Genomic DNA, 13,304 nt, shown 5'->3' on the forward strand with positions numbered 1-13,304 from the left:
TATAAAAGAAAGACAGAGGAGAGAAGAAGCTTTAAAAAAAAGACAGAGGAGAGAGGTAGGATTTGACAATTGGGGTAAAAGACCAAATTACCCTTTTTGTTGGCAAAATATGATTGGTGGAGAGTGATTCTCACGGTTCTTACAACTGGGGGTGGTTTTCATTTTAGCGGCTCCCATATATATATATATATATATATATATGTATATTTCAAACAAACCTTAAAAATATATTATTTTTAAGAAATATAAATCCGGAAAGTATTAAAAATCAAACAATTGATTTTTAACAAATAATGTGAAATACACAAGTATTTACATAAAAATACAAGTATACTTCCCTAAGTATACTTACACAAAAATAATATTGAAAATATTATTTAACAAATTACTTATATTTATTTTTGGAAAATAATATAAGTAACATATTTGGACAAGTTAAAAATATAGATTGTTTTTAACACGTATCGTTTGTCAAATACTACATAAACAAATATATATTTTTGGGAAGTAAAATATATATTTACAAGTGAACAATACCAATTCAAATTACAATAACGTGACGAACGGACGAGGCCCGACAAACAAGGGCACGACCCTCACAAGTGATGAACTTACACAAAACAAATACATAACTTAAGATGGTGACTTGTACATAGTGAGTTACAAGTCTAGTGATTAACGTACATAGAACACATATAGGTTACGACGCCTAGAAGACAAGCCCGGTGAAGTTTATGACGCAGGATATGCAAAACAGTGAGTTCATGTCCCCACTTTTAAACATTTTTCTTCTTTTCTAAACTTGGGAAAAATACATGTACTATGGTATGTAGAAACAAAACTAAGGAATGCCGTATAGATCATGTGACGAATAGGGTGAGACTTAAGCACCATTAATCAACTATATACCTAGATCGCGTTGACCTTTGCTTATGCGTGCCAAAACGTACGCCTGTGTCAACCTTTTCCTTTTCGGAAGAAAATTACCAAGTACCGGTAGGGAGAAACCGTGGCACGGCCGTGTGTTTAAGATGCACGGTTGTGTGTCAGTCGAGATTTTAGCTATAAAATAGAGACTTCCACCCCTCATTTCAAGGCACCAATTTCACTCCACACCGTTACTTTTTCTGATTAGGGAAGATCCTCTCAAGGTTCTTAACCTATCTACTCCATTGTTCACCATGAGGCGTGAGGCTAACATTCAAGAAGTGAGAATCCACACATGGTTTTGGGTGGTTCCTTGATACCACACCATGGTTAAACCACCAAGTGTTGGTATTATTGTAATGACCAATGTTGACATTGTATCTCTTTGGTGTTAAGATGAACTTTGATGTAAATATTCAACGTTTGAAGTTTATTTTAGTGGTGTGTTCATGCATTTGAATTTTTAAATACTTTTATGCTTTATTGAATATGAGCTAACTTGGGCTTTGAACTTGTGTGTGTACATGTATGCCCGATGTGGTCTTTGCACATTCCGGGTTGGTACATCTTTATACAAACATGGTTATCACACTAGAGATGACAGATAAAGTCTCACTCTCAAGTTTGCTATTTCAAAGATGTGGAAGCCATAGATATATGAAATTGGACTTTGTGTCTTTGATTGGTAATCTATCTCTTGCATAGCAGTGCTTCCGAGCTTATACATTTATAAGTCCCAGTGTATGTTTACCCTAGCAAAAGGATTTTGCACTTGAAGTATGTTTTTAACTCTGACTTATGCGGGAGCCATACATTCTGGTCTTGCAAGTAAGTTCGTGGGAGATATATGCCCTATGTGGTCTCATGGAGAGTTTAGAATGGTTTGCTTGACGTGATTATTCTCATCTCGCTATGGGATGCCTTATATACCATAGTATTCGAATAAGTTTAAACTCAAAGAGATTTTAAATCAAAGAGATAGCCTTTGATTGATCGCCTCGCCCATCTATTTTATGTTGTTTTATTTTACATTTTGTCTTTTTATTTTATTTAACTAAACAACATCCAAGGTTGAGTAGTGGGAGCCACTAGACTTAAGTCAGCACTTGGTTCTAAAAACCACACTATACTTCTACACGATAGGTACACTGGCCTTGTGGTGAGGTTGTGTATAACATTAAAACCGTTTAAAACAAGATTTTGTGCAAGAAAACCTCCATAAAAATATATTTCAAGCTTCACCGTTTAAAACCAGTCACACATGGTAACAACTCAAGCATGAATCAAGACTGATCTAGATGATTCACCACTCAACTAAGCAAATCAAACACATGGAACAAGCAAGATAATCACTAAAAACAAAATGCATAACCATTAATAATTAGCAAAGAACATATTTTGTCCATAGTAATCACATTATACCATAAATCAAACCCGAAAAGCAATAAGTTCAGTCAATACTCATGATGTCTAGAAACACAAGAAACTCATAATAAACATCATGCAAACAAGTTCTGGAATCGTATTACAAACTGTGAAGAACATAAACCAAAAGATTGTCAAACCGGAAAGTGATCTCATCTTTCTCCAAATGGTGGTTGCGGACCGTTACCAATCAGTAACGGTCCGTTATGGATCCAGACATCAGATTGTTATAACTTTTAACTTCCAAACTTCTTTCTTCTTTCCAGTTCCACTTTTCCGCACCATTTCCTCTTCCAGTTGGCTCGCTTATCCACCAATTCCTACAAACTCATCAGATAAAACAAATGAATACAAATTCCACATGAATTTGTAATGAAAACCAACCAAAACATAAGGATAAGTGCACCGCAAAGATGTATAATTACAAGGATATCAAATATCCTCACACTTAAAAACATATGCTTGTCCCAAAAATTTCATGCAAAGCACATCCAACACATCATTAGATAGATACGACTAACATCAAGAAAAACCTAATGCATGTCATCTCATAGAAAACACAAAATGTTGACGATAAATCACTGCCAAAAAACCAAGCTCTAGTCTATCATCAAATAAGAGTACAAGTGAGGTACCTCCGAATGAAAACAGGAGCATTCTAAGTACAAGCATTAACCGAGTTTTGCCTAAACTCTTTCAAACATAGCAAGTAGCAACCATGGTGCAGCAACATGGACTTGAAATTAAGACCACTATGATTCACTGGCTTTGGTGGCGGATTAACCAGCGGTAGCTAAAAAAGTGCGACTCCAGGTGTCATGCATCACGAATTAAAAAGTTAGTCATCCAGATAATAATAAGATCCAGCAAGTTTCTGTTCCTTGTCCTTTGTTGAATTAAGCTTGTTGATTCTGGGTCGATAATTAGTTGGGTCGCGCCTAAATGTGACCGTGAGATGCTGTACCACACATAAAAAACACAAGTTATAAACTCGCTCAACAAATAATTGCAAGAAAATGGCAAAAAAAAGGGAAATAATCTATTATTAAAATCGATTTAGAAGGTGGTATGTTTTTTGACATGTTTCGTCTTTATAATCTACCTGTTTGACCCACTTTTAAGAAGATGGAGATTGACTATTCTAGGTCAAGAAGACAACCAAACTGGGATTGGACATACCAAACCATAAACAGAATCTCCGAAAAAATTGCAGCCCAAGAATAAAGAAGATATTTTGTTTGATTTTATCTTTCTGCAAAGTGTTCTTAAAGCAATCCCAATATGAATAGTTTAAGAAGCAAAGATGCTTACTGAAGCATGATGGTAGAAACCTACTAATATGCAAGTATAGATAACTGTGACCGGTATGGGATTTAGTGATATACCCGATGGGTATATAATTTAATGATATACCCGACCCGATTGCCCAATAACATATACCGGTTTACATACCTGAAATAATATCTTCTAATTTTTTAAAGACGTATATATGATAATCTATTTTCTTTTCAATTTTTTTTTTGTTGGAGAAAAAGGGAATGCAACGGATAAACCGAGAGGCGTGTAATCGCCTTCATATAAGATTATTTCCGTGTTTCTCCCGAAAATCCAATCGGATACAACTCAAATTGAGAAAAAGGGTATGTGATTTTGTGTGAATTTCGACCCTAGCCAGGGGTTGTCGCCCCGTGGACCCTGCTACCAGGGGCGCTGCCCCTGATCCTCGCCAAGGGGGCAACTGGGCATTGCCCCCTTGGAACCTCCATTGATTAGGGGCTCCGTCCGAACACTTAGAACTATAACTCAAACAGGCGTGCACAACCGCACCTCCTCTTTGTATTTCGTTAACATTTGTTCATCAAAAATAAGCATGTATAGCATTCACACTAGATTATGATAGAGTACTTTTAATAAACTAATGGGTTTACCCGAAACCCGGGTGTATACCCGGTACCCAATGGGTAATTACCCGATACATACCCGATGAGTTTTGGCCCAGGTTGAGACTACGTTTTATAATCGGGATTGCCCAACCCATTCCCATTGCCATCCCTACCAACCCGTCCATTTTGCCACTTATAAAAAAACAGTTAAAATAATAGTCAATGTTATATTACCGATAAGAAGAGATTCATTCCAGATAATAAAGACTGTGGTGAATTTGCAACACAATCAACAGACGGTGTCCCTTCATAAACGATTACTCTATCTGCTAGATAAGTTGCCATTATGAAATCATGTTCAACCACAAATGCAGTCTTCTTGGCATGTAGTATAAATCTCTTTATAACTTTTGCAGCGACTATACGTTGTTCGGAATCAAGGTAAGCACTTGGTTCATCAATCAGGTATATATTAGCAGGCTGGAATCAAAACAACAAACACCAAATGAGATCATGACGGAAATAATCAGAAACCAGAACAAAGATTAAAAATATGAAACGGAAAACCAAAGAATCAACTACCGTGCCAAGACACAAGCACAATGCAACTCTTTGCAATTCTCCACCAGAAAGATTGACAACTTTTTGATCCTGCTCTATTTGAAGAGGCTTCATCACATCAGAAACAAACTGTGGATGCTCATATGAGCCAGGAATCTTTTTTTGTAGCCAATCCCCAACGGAATTAACTAATTCGGGTTTGGGAGTGATCTTTTGAGGTTTGTAAGAGACATTAAACTCGGGTATCTCCGACTCAGAACCTTCCACGGTATCAGGCTTCAGTTTACCAGCCTACAAATATGATGAATACAACTAAGGCACCCAAAGCAAATATCATATCTATCCTTTTAAAATTGAATGGGTCGATTCACGTTATGTTCCATCTCTAAAAGGTCAAACTGGTAAAAAATAAAAGAAACAAAAAAATGGTTCACAACAACTAAGCCCACCCCATTTCGACGGCTTTCCAAACCTGCCCGTCTTGCCATCTCTAATAGCAAATGTGTATTCTTTTATAGAGAGAATATTGTCTCACCAGCATACGAATAAACGTTGTCTTCCCCGTGCCATTTTCACCAAGCATTACTATGATCTGAGAGTCGGTGAATTCACCCTCAGCCACTGTAAGTTTAAAACCACCTTGCGTTTTAGACATAGTGGGGTATCTATAGCGCACATATGTTTTAATTTCTTCAGCACTCTCCTGTGGTTTCTCAGCTACCTATTTCCCAATAGAGCATAGAGAAAAGAAAGTCAGTTCAAACACAATCAATAATATTGAAGATATAATTATGATCATGGTTATAATAAAATGTTAAAAATGTTACCTTAAAAGTGAGAGATTCTTCACGAAAACGAAGGTTTTCTGTGGGCACATACCCTGCCAAAAAGATATTAATTCCTTCTCTGACAGAAAAGGGTAGTGTCACAACACCATATGCACCAGGCTTCCCATAGAGGCAACAAATGAAGTCTGATAGATAATCAAGCACACTTAAGTCGTGTTCCACAACAATCACATAGCTGAAATTGAAATTAAACTATATTAGTATTAAGCAACTTAGTTTCATAAACAGTGATGATGAAATTCAAACCAATAACTTACAGATGGGTTGATTCAGGTTGTGTTCTATTGCAAACGGGTAAAATTGAAAACGTTAGCTAAAATGAGTGTGCGTCAAACAAGTTAAAAGTAACCCAAAGTTCATTTTTAATGCATTTAACATTTTCAACAAATTAGATTATTATTATTATTATTATTATTATTATTATTGTTATTATTATTATTATTATTATTATTATTGTTATAGATTAATAGTATTTTTGTAATCATAATCTGCATTAGTTATTTAAAAAAAAACTTAAAACGGACAAAAAGTGTGTGGGTCAAGCTCTCCATAGAAAAAGATGCACCGTTTCGACGTTCACCCGTTTTGACTTTACCAAGCCCACCCGTCATTTTGCCACCTCCATTCATAACCCAGAAAGCCAACTAAAGGATTGCAAACATAAGTACAATAACCTGTTAGGCCTAAGCAAAGATCGGATAACTTGGGCAGCCTTAAGCCTTTGTTTGACATCAAGATAACTTGAGGGCTCATCAAACATATAAATCTCAGCATTCTGTATGGCAGCAACAGCAATCGCAAACCTCTGAAGCTCTCCACCTGATAAATCTCCAACATTACGATCAATAACCTGATTCAGCTCAAGATCAACACAAAGCTCTGCCTTCACATCTCTCTCATCTTTCCGGTCAAGTACTTGTCCAACATTCCCTTGAACTGCTTTTGGAATATGATCAACATACTGTGGTTTTACAATTGCCTATTTTCACATAAGAAAATTACTTAGAAAATAACATTATTATGAAATTAAAATTGTATATGTGTAAAGGAGGACATCCGTTTAGATCAGCTTAAAAAATAAAAGGCACCTTTAAATTATCTTTAAGAATGCGCGTAAAGTAGTTTTGCAACTCAGATCCTCGGAAGTAAGGTAAAATTTCTTGCCAATCTGGAGGGTTCTGAAAAAAAAAACATTGAAGCATTAATTAATACCAAGGTCCAAACAAAGGTAACAAAAATAATCATACCACCAGCAGGAAAAGATTAATGATAAGAGGATCAACAGATTTACATCAAAGCGGCCCAAATTGGGTTTCAACTTTCCAGCCAAAACTTTGAGAGCTGTAGACTTCCCAGTTCCATTTTTTCCAACCAAACCAAGAACTTGCCCGGGTCTTGGAACCGGCAACCTGCCATTAGAAGTTTTAGAAGTCATTGTTACAATAGAGGTAACAACATTGACGGAGCAAAGCAGAGTGGTTTGCTAACCTGTGTAATTTGAAGGTATTGGCCCCATAACGATGAGTTGTATCTTTATTCAAATCTTTTGGTAAATTAATGATCTCAATTGCATTAAATGGGCATTTCTGCATATTCAAAACAAAGAATACCATGCTCAAGCCGCGTTTACTATTGGTGAGAGAGAGCAATGCAAAGTAAAATCAAATGGTATACAAACCTTAACACATATACCACATCCTATGCAAAACTCCTCGGATATAAACGCCATCTTAGATTGAGAACTAACCTCAATACATTGTCTACCTGCAAAAGGAAAGAGGAAAATGAATACACGACCATAAAAGATCTTTTGATGTATAAAGCTTGAATGCATAACCACTAGCAGTGAATAATTGACATAAATTCATTGTGATTGTAGTCAGAGTCGCAAAGCGCACTCAACGCGCAAAAGATTGGCTATGCACTCTAGTACTCCTAAGCTCTCTAGCCCACTTGCATTTGCTACATCAAGCCATGTCACGGGTCTAAAACCAACACTTCTTTGTCCACTAGAACCATCAATCATCAATTTCATTCAAATAGTTGTATTTAACAAACACTAGGCCTTGTAGCTTCATGTGCTATAATCGGTTCCTATTCTTAAACAGCGGGAGCTGCTGCAGTTGGCCCGGGTCAAGATACTAGACGAGAATAAGAAAGAAAAAAAAGGAGAAAAGGACTTCAGGGCTAAAAATTAAAGTACAACCAAACAGCGTTTGTGTTAAAACCTAATAAAAGATAATCGGCTAGATTTCTAAAATGCTAGAAACCAGCTTTCGTAAGCCTTGTATCGCCTAATGCCGATTGCCTTGTGCAGCTTTGACTGCTGTACAAATCTTAACACACTATCAACTAATGATTCTTTAAATGATGTTGATAGTTAATAATGTCAATTTATTTATGCCATCAAGGGTAATGTTAACTGATTAAGAGATTCTATGATTATTTATGCCAACTGTTCATTATATAACTGATGTTAACCATATTTTAAATATGTTGATGTTTGGCAAATGCTAATGATGTTTTAGTAGAAACTGTAATTTACCACTAGAGACGTAGGATTTAAGGTTAAGGACTTTTAGGAGGATGATAAGGTCTTGTGTTATTTGTTCCTATTATATGTTTTCACTAATTTTCTTGTTGGGTAGCTTACTAAGAATATTTTTAATAACATTTTCTGATGTTTTTGAGTGATTATATGTCTATACATGTTATATTTGACTTTTATGTTTTTATGTCAGGATATGGATTTGGAGTTGGAGGTCTTACTAGAAGCGATCTCTCTATTGGTTTGTATAATATACTATGGATCCCTATTCAGCCCTATCCCCTATGAACATATTTGCACACGCCTTACCCTTACCTTGTGCCTCATGGTGTGCATAATACCTTTACCAATTCAGTTTCATAAAACATAAAGGGCTCCAAGACATTTAGGTCTTGAAAGCCGAGGCAAGAGCTTCACGTATGTGAGGCGCTATTTAAAATTTACTAGACATTAATTACTACTGCTGCTCCTGCAGCAGCAGCAGCTTACTACTACTAGTTTAGTATGAGCCCACAGGCCTATTAGATTGTTAGGGTTTTGTTATGATGTCTATATATTGTAACCGAATCCTTTAATAATAATTCAATCAGTCTTTCATAATCTTACACTAATTTGAATTTAGGTCATCCTCAACAAGCAAAAAACACACTTTATTACTTTTTGCATTCATACAGCAACAAAGAGACAAACTCATCTCCTTTTTTTCTGGCTCAATAGTTAGTTCCCCACAAGACTAGAGCAGCCGTCAATCAGAGATGAATCCATACAACCAAATCAAATGGTACTCCCTCGAAAGAAAGAAAGTAGAATGGAAGATTGGGGCAATTTTCTGATAATATTCTTGCTCAAAAAGAAAGTACTGACTCAAATAAATAACGGAAAATTACTAAACTAGGCATAGCTTTTTTTTAAGAATTTCATATTTATTTCAACCATTCAGAGACATCTAAGCCTCCAAATAAGGCATTACCAAAATAGGCCTTTCTTTAAGAATTTCGTATTTATTTTAATCATTCAGAAAGCAACACCTAACCTAAGCCTCATGTCGATCAGCCGGTGGCTAGGGTCTTTTCTTAAAGTTAGCCGGCGGCTAGAATGCTTAGCCGGCGTTTAGCCGCAAGCTAACTAGACTGTTTTGGAAAAGACAAAAAAAATGTGTATTTTGGAAAAGTCAAGTCAAAAATATCTATTTTGGTAATTTTCCAAAAAATAATGCAAACTAAAATTATGCAATAGCAAACAACCCTAGTGTTAGACTCTCGAACTCCACTAACCAACAAGGAATATTTCAAAACATAAAATAAGAAATCAAAGACAACTAAAAAGCCATCAATTGACCATACAGATCTGCATGTATTCACCATGCACATAACAATAACACTGAATCCAGAAACTCGAATATCAGTATCCACTTAAAAAACTACAACAAATAACAAACCCTAGACAAATCAACACATAATAACAAAGCAGTTCTATCATATCACTGGAAAAAAGTATATCGATTCAAAACAATCCTCGGATTAAAAAAAAAAAAAGCAAGTTCGTAATCCAATATCTGTATAGAATTAAGTTTACCAGTTTTAACAACAGGACAGCTTTTCTTGCATTGCTGGCCACACTCCTTCGGCTTGCAACGGTCTTCTTTGAGAATGGCGATACGCGTTAATTGACCCGCCATTGATGAAACGAGCGAGAAGTTGCAGTTCAAAGGAGAATCGATTCGGGCGTGTGGTTGGAACACGATGATGAGTTACGAGTAGAGTAGTATGCACGAAGAAGATGTAGGGTTTAAGGAGGATTGCTGTTATTTGCACTAATGGTCTTCAATCACAATCACAATATATATATATATACACACATATAGCCTATAGGGGAAGGTTCAAATGAAAACCACTAGTTAACGCGAAAACTCGAAAACTAATTAAAAAAGCCAAAAAAACACACAAATTTTTTTTTTTTTTTTTGCAAACCAAATTTCGCAGGTTTTTTTATATAAAAAAAAAATTTCAAAAAAAAAAAAAAATTTTGTGTACTGCACATGTGTATGTGTACTACACATGTGTATTATTACACATGTGCACTACACAAATTTTTTTTTTTTTTTGAAAAAAAGTTTTTTTTTATATATAAAAACCAGTGATTTTTATTAAAAAAATTGAAAAAAAAAAAGAATTTTTGTGTGTTTTTTAGGCTTTTTTTAGTTAGTTTTCGAGTTTTCACAATAAAAGTGGTTTTCATTTGAACCATCCCCCATATATATATATATATGGGGGATGGTTCAAATGAAAACCACTTTTATTGTGAAAACTCGAAAACTAACTAAAAAAAGCCTAAAAAACACACAAAAATTCTTTTTTTTTTTTAATTTTTTTTTTATAAAAATCGCTAGTTTTTATATATAAAAAAAACTTTTTTTCAAAAAAAAAAAAAAAAAAATTTGTGTAGTGCACATGTGTAATAATACACATGTGTAGTATACATACACATGTGCAGTATTACACATGTGCACTACACAAAAATTTTTTTTTTTATATATTAAAAAAGCTGCGAAATTTGGTTTGCAAAAAAAAATTAAAAAAAAAAATTTTTTATGTTTTTTTGGCTTTTTTTAATTAGTTTTCGAGTTTTCACAATAACTAGTGGTTTTCATTTGAACCTTCCCCTATATATATATAACATTTGTTATCTAGGTTAGGCTTTAACTTGTTGAACAAGTTTAGAGAAGACCACGACACCTAAATATACTTTATTACAATCTAATGTGTCTTTAAAACCCTACTAGGTTACATTCTATTGTATTAGAGCATTCACAATCCATCCCTCAAAGCTTTTTATATTATGAAACTAGGTTATCACCCGAGATTGTTTCCCGGACCGCAGAAAGTTACTTATATTAATTATTATTTATTATTTATGATTAATGATTAATGCACACTTGAAACCATACGAACGTATCATATTAAATGTCTTTGTTATAAATGAGTTATAAACTTTTTTCGTAAACTTAATCACAAATTGTGATGTTGTAAGCAAACTTATAAATTTATCGACTACGTATATGATTTGTGTTTATAATTACTTTGAATTAAAAAATTTAATGACTAATAAAACACTTAAGAAAATAATTAAAGTATTTAACTCACAGAGACACGGTACCATAGAAAACATATTTAACTTATAGAGAAACAGTTTTTAAACGTGAGAAATTCTTAGAACGTGTACTTAACCATAAGAAATTCCTTTCCATCACCATGCTTTCATCTTTTTTCACGCAATGTGTAGTAGCTTTCCTTCCTCTTTTCTTGAAACGATTTTTTTGTCTACCAGCACCTTTGGGTTTTTGTTTTCAAGAGCCATTACCATCAGTGGCGAAGCTTGATATTTTTTACGGGGGGTCGAAAACGTATATACCAAAAAAATTCTATAGAACCGGGGGGTCGAAACCATATATACCCAAAAATTTCTATACGAAAACTTCATATATAACACTACTGGCCGAAAAGTTCGGGGGGTCGAGCGCCCCTCCCGGCCCCTTCAAAGCATCGCCCCTGATTACCATGTCATGATAGCTTTTCTTGATAACGTCATTAAGTGCTTCGTTGTAGAAGATTGCCTCTATGGAGCATGTGTTGTCTGTAATTGTTGTGTTGAGACGGTACCTGTTAAAGTAGGCAATATATGTTAAATGGCGTTGTCGATGTGGACATGTTCTGTGACACTTCGGGTTTTTCCCGCACAACTATATTGTACGATACCATTATGTGAATTATTAATGATAGTCTGTGTTATAATTATCGTACATTCGGTGCTTTTTGTGATCATGTGGTTATTATGTGAATTAGTTAGTCGAAAATTATTTATTTAACATGAAATTGTTGCATGAACTAGTTAATACCCCGTCCGCGTTGCGGGGCGATGACCGAATAAGGAGCGAGTATTAGGCAGCTCATTGACACGAAAAACAATTAAATCGAGTCAACAAATTAAAACAAAACACTTTTACAGTTTTGATAAAAAAAACTAAAACAATGACAATATTGTAATTTTTAACTGAGGGAAAGTTGTATTTTTTTTACTGGAGTAAAATCATAATTTGGCAAAAGCTAAAGTGATGGTAGTACTGTAAATTTGAACCAGGGGCAAAATTGTAAATTTTCACAGGGGCAAATTCGTAATTTTGAACTTGGGGTAACAGCGTAATATAAATTTGAACTAAGAGCACAATCGTAATTTTAAGCTGGAGGCAAAATCACAATTTTATTTTGAACCGAGGACAAAAATGTAATTTTGACTTGGGGGCAAAAGCATAATTTTATTTTTAACTGGGGAAAAAACGTAATTTTAAACTGAGGGCGAAATCATAATTTTTTTAACGGGGAAAAATCACATTTTTGAACAGAGGGCAAAATCCTAATTTTTAGCTAGGGGCAAAAACAAAATTTTATTTTGAACTGGGGGCGAAAAGGTAATTATGAGCTAAGGGCAAAACCACAATTTTATTTTGAATCGAGGGAAAAATCGTAATTTTGAGCTGTGGACAAAAGCGTAATTTTATTTTGAGTTGGGGGCATAACCGTAAATTTAAAGAGGGACAAAACCGTAATTTTAAAATGGATATAAAATATAAACTGGTTGGTCCAATAGGGGAGTGCCAGGCAAAATCGTAATTTTGAATTAAGGGCAAAATCGTAACTTTGAGATGGGAACAAAAGCATAAGTTTAAGTGGAGCTAGGGGCAAAACGGTAATTTTAAACAGAAGCAAAAACATAATTTAAAATGGATATGATATAATAAACTGGTTGGTCCAATAGGGGAGTGTCAGGCAGTTGTCTGACACTATTCCCCCATTTGGTAAATGTATGTATAAGAAATATGTAATCATAAAGGTCCTGTATAAATATTAATGGACCACCATTACATTTAACAAAAGTTGTCCATTCCCACACTCCTGTTAATCGGCCCAAGAGAAGCCCAAAAGAACATATATGGATGCCCTAATGAAGCCGCACAATGGATAGAATATTAGCACTGAGGGTGCGACTAATTAACATGGAATATAAATACAAAACATCAGCCGACATTTATGGGTTGTTGTTGGCAGAGATCATTAA

General features: G+C 34.8%; 1 protein-coding gene across 1 annotated transcript; it reads right to left on the reverse strand.

The window, feature by feature from the left end:
* Window positions 1-2,319: 2,319 nt before the first annotated feature.
* On the reverse strand, window positions 2,320-9,990 carry LOC110873132 (ABC transporter E family member 2). Its single transcript, XM_022122054.2, has 12 exons — window positions 9,768-9,990; window positions 7,323-7,408; window positions 7,133-7,230; window positions 6,936-7,053; window positions 6,733-6,822; window positions 6,319-6,623; window positions 5,624-5,819; window positions 5,332-5,517; window positions 4,818-5,087; window positions 4,470-4,715; window positions 2,988-3,310; window positions 2,320-2,672 (listed from the first exon to the last, which is right to left on the reverse strand). Exons 1-11 carry the CDS (start codon window positions 9,868-9,870, stop codon window positions 3,191-3,193), a joined length of 1,818 nt encoding a protein of 605 aa, XP_021977746.1. The 5' UTR covers window positions 9,871-9,990; the 3' UTR covers window positions 2,320-2,672; window positions 2,988-3,190.
* Window positions 9,991-13,304: the final 3,314 nt, after the last annotated feature.

This window comes from Helianthus annuus, chromosome 8, assembly GCF_002127325.2.
Source record: "Helianthus annuus cultivar XRQ/B chromosome 8, HanXRQr2.0-SUNRISE, whole genome shotgun sequence".
Lineage (NCBI taxonomy): Eukaryota > Viridiplantae > Streptophyta > Magnoliopsida > Asterales > Asteraceae > Helianthus > Helianthus annuus.

Excerpts from the sequence above, each read along its gene's own strand:
- LOC110873132 (XM_022122054.2), bottom strand. The coding sequence starts at position 9,870 with ATGGCGGGTCAATTAACGCGTATCGCCATTCTCAAAGAAGACCGTTGC. Across the intron at positions 7,054-7,132 it reads AATACCTTCAAATTACACAG|GTTGCCGGTTCCAAGACCCG; the intron begins GTTAGCAAACCA and ends TTCTAATGGCAG. Across the intron at positions 6,823-6,935 it reads CCAATTTGGGCCGCTTTGAT|AACCCTCCAGATTGGCAAGA; the intron begins GTAAATCTGTTG and ends TTTTTTTTTCAG.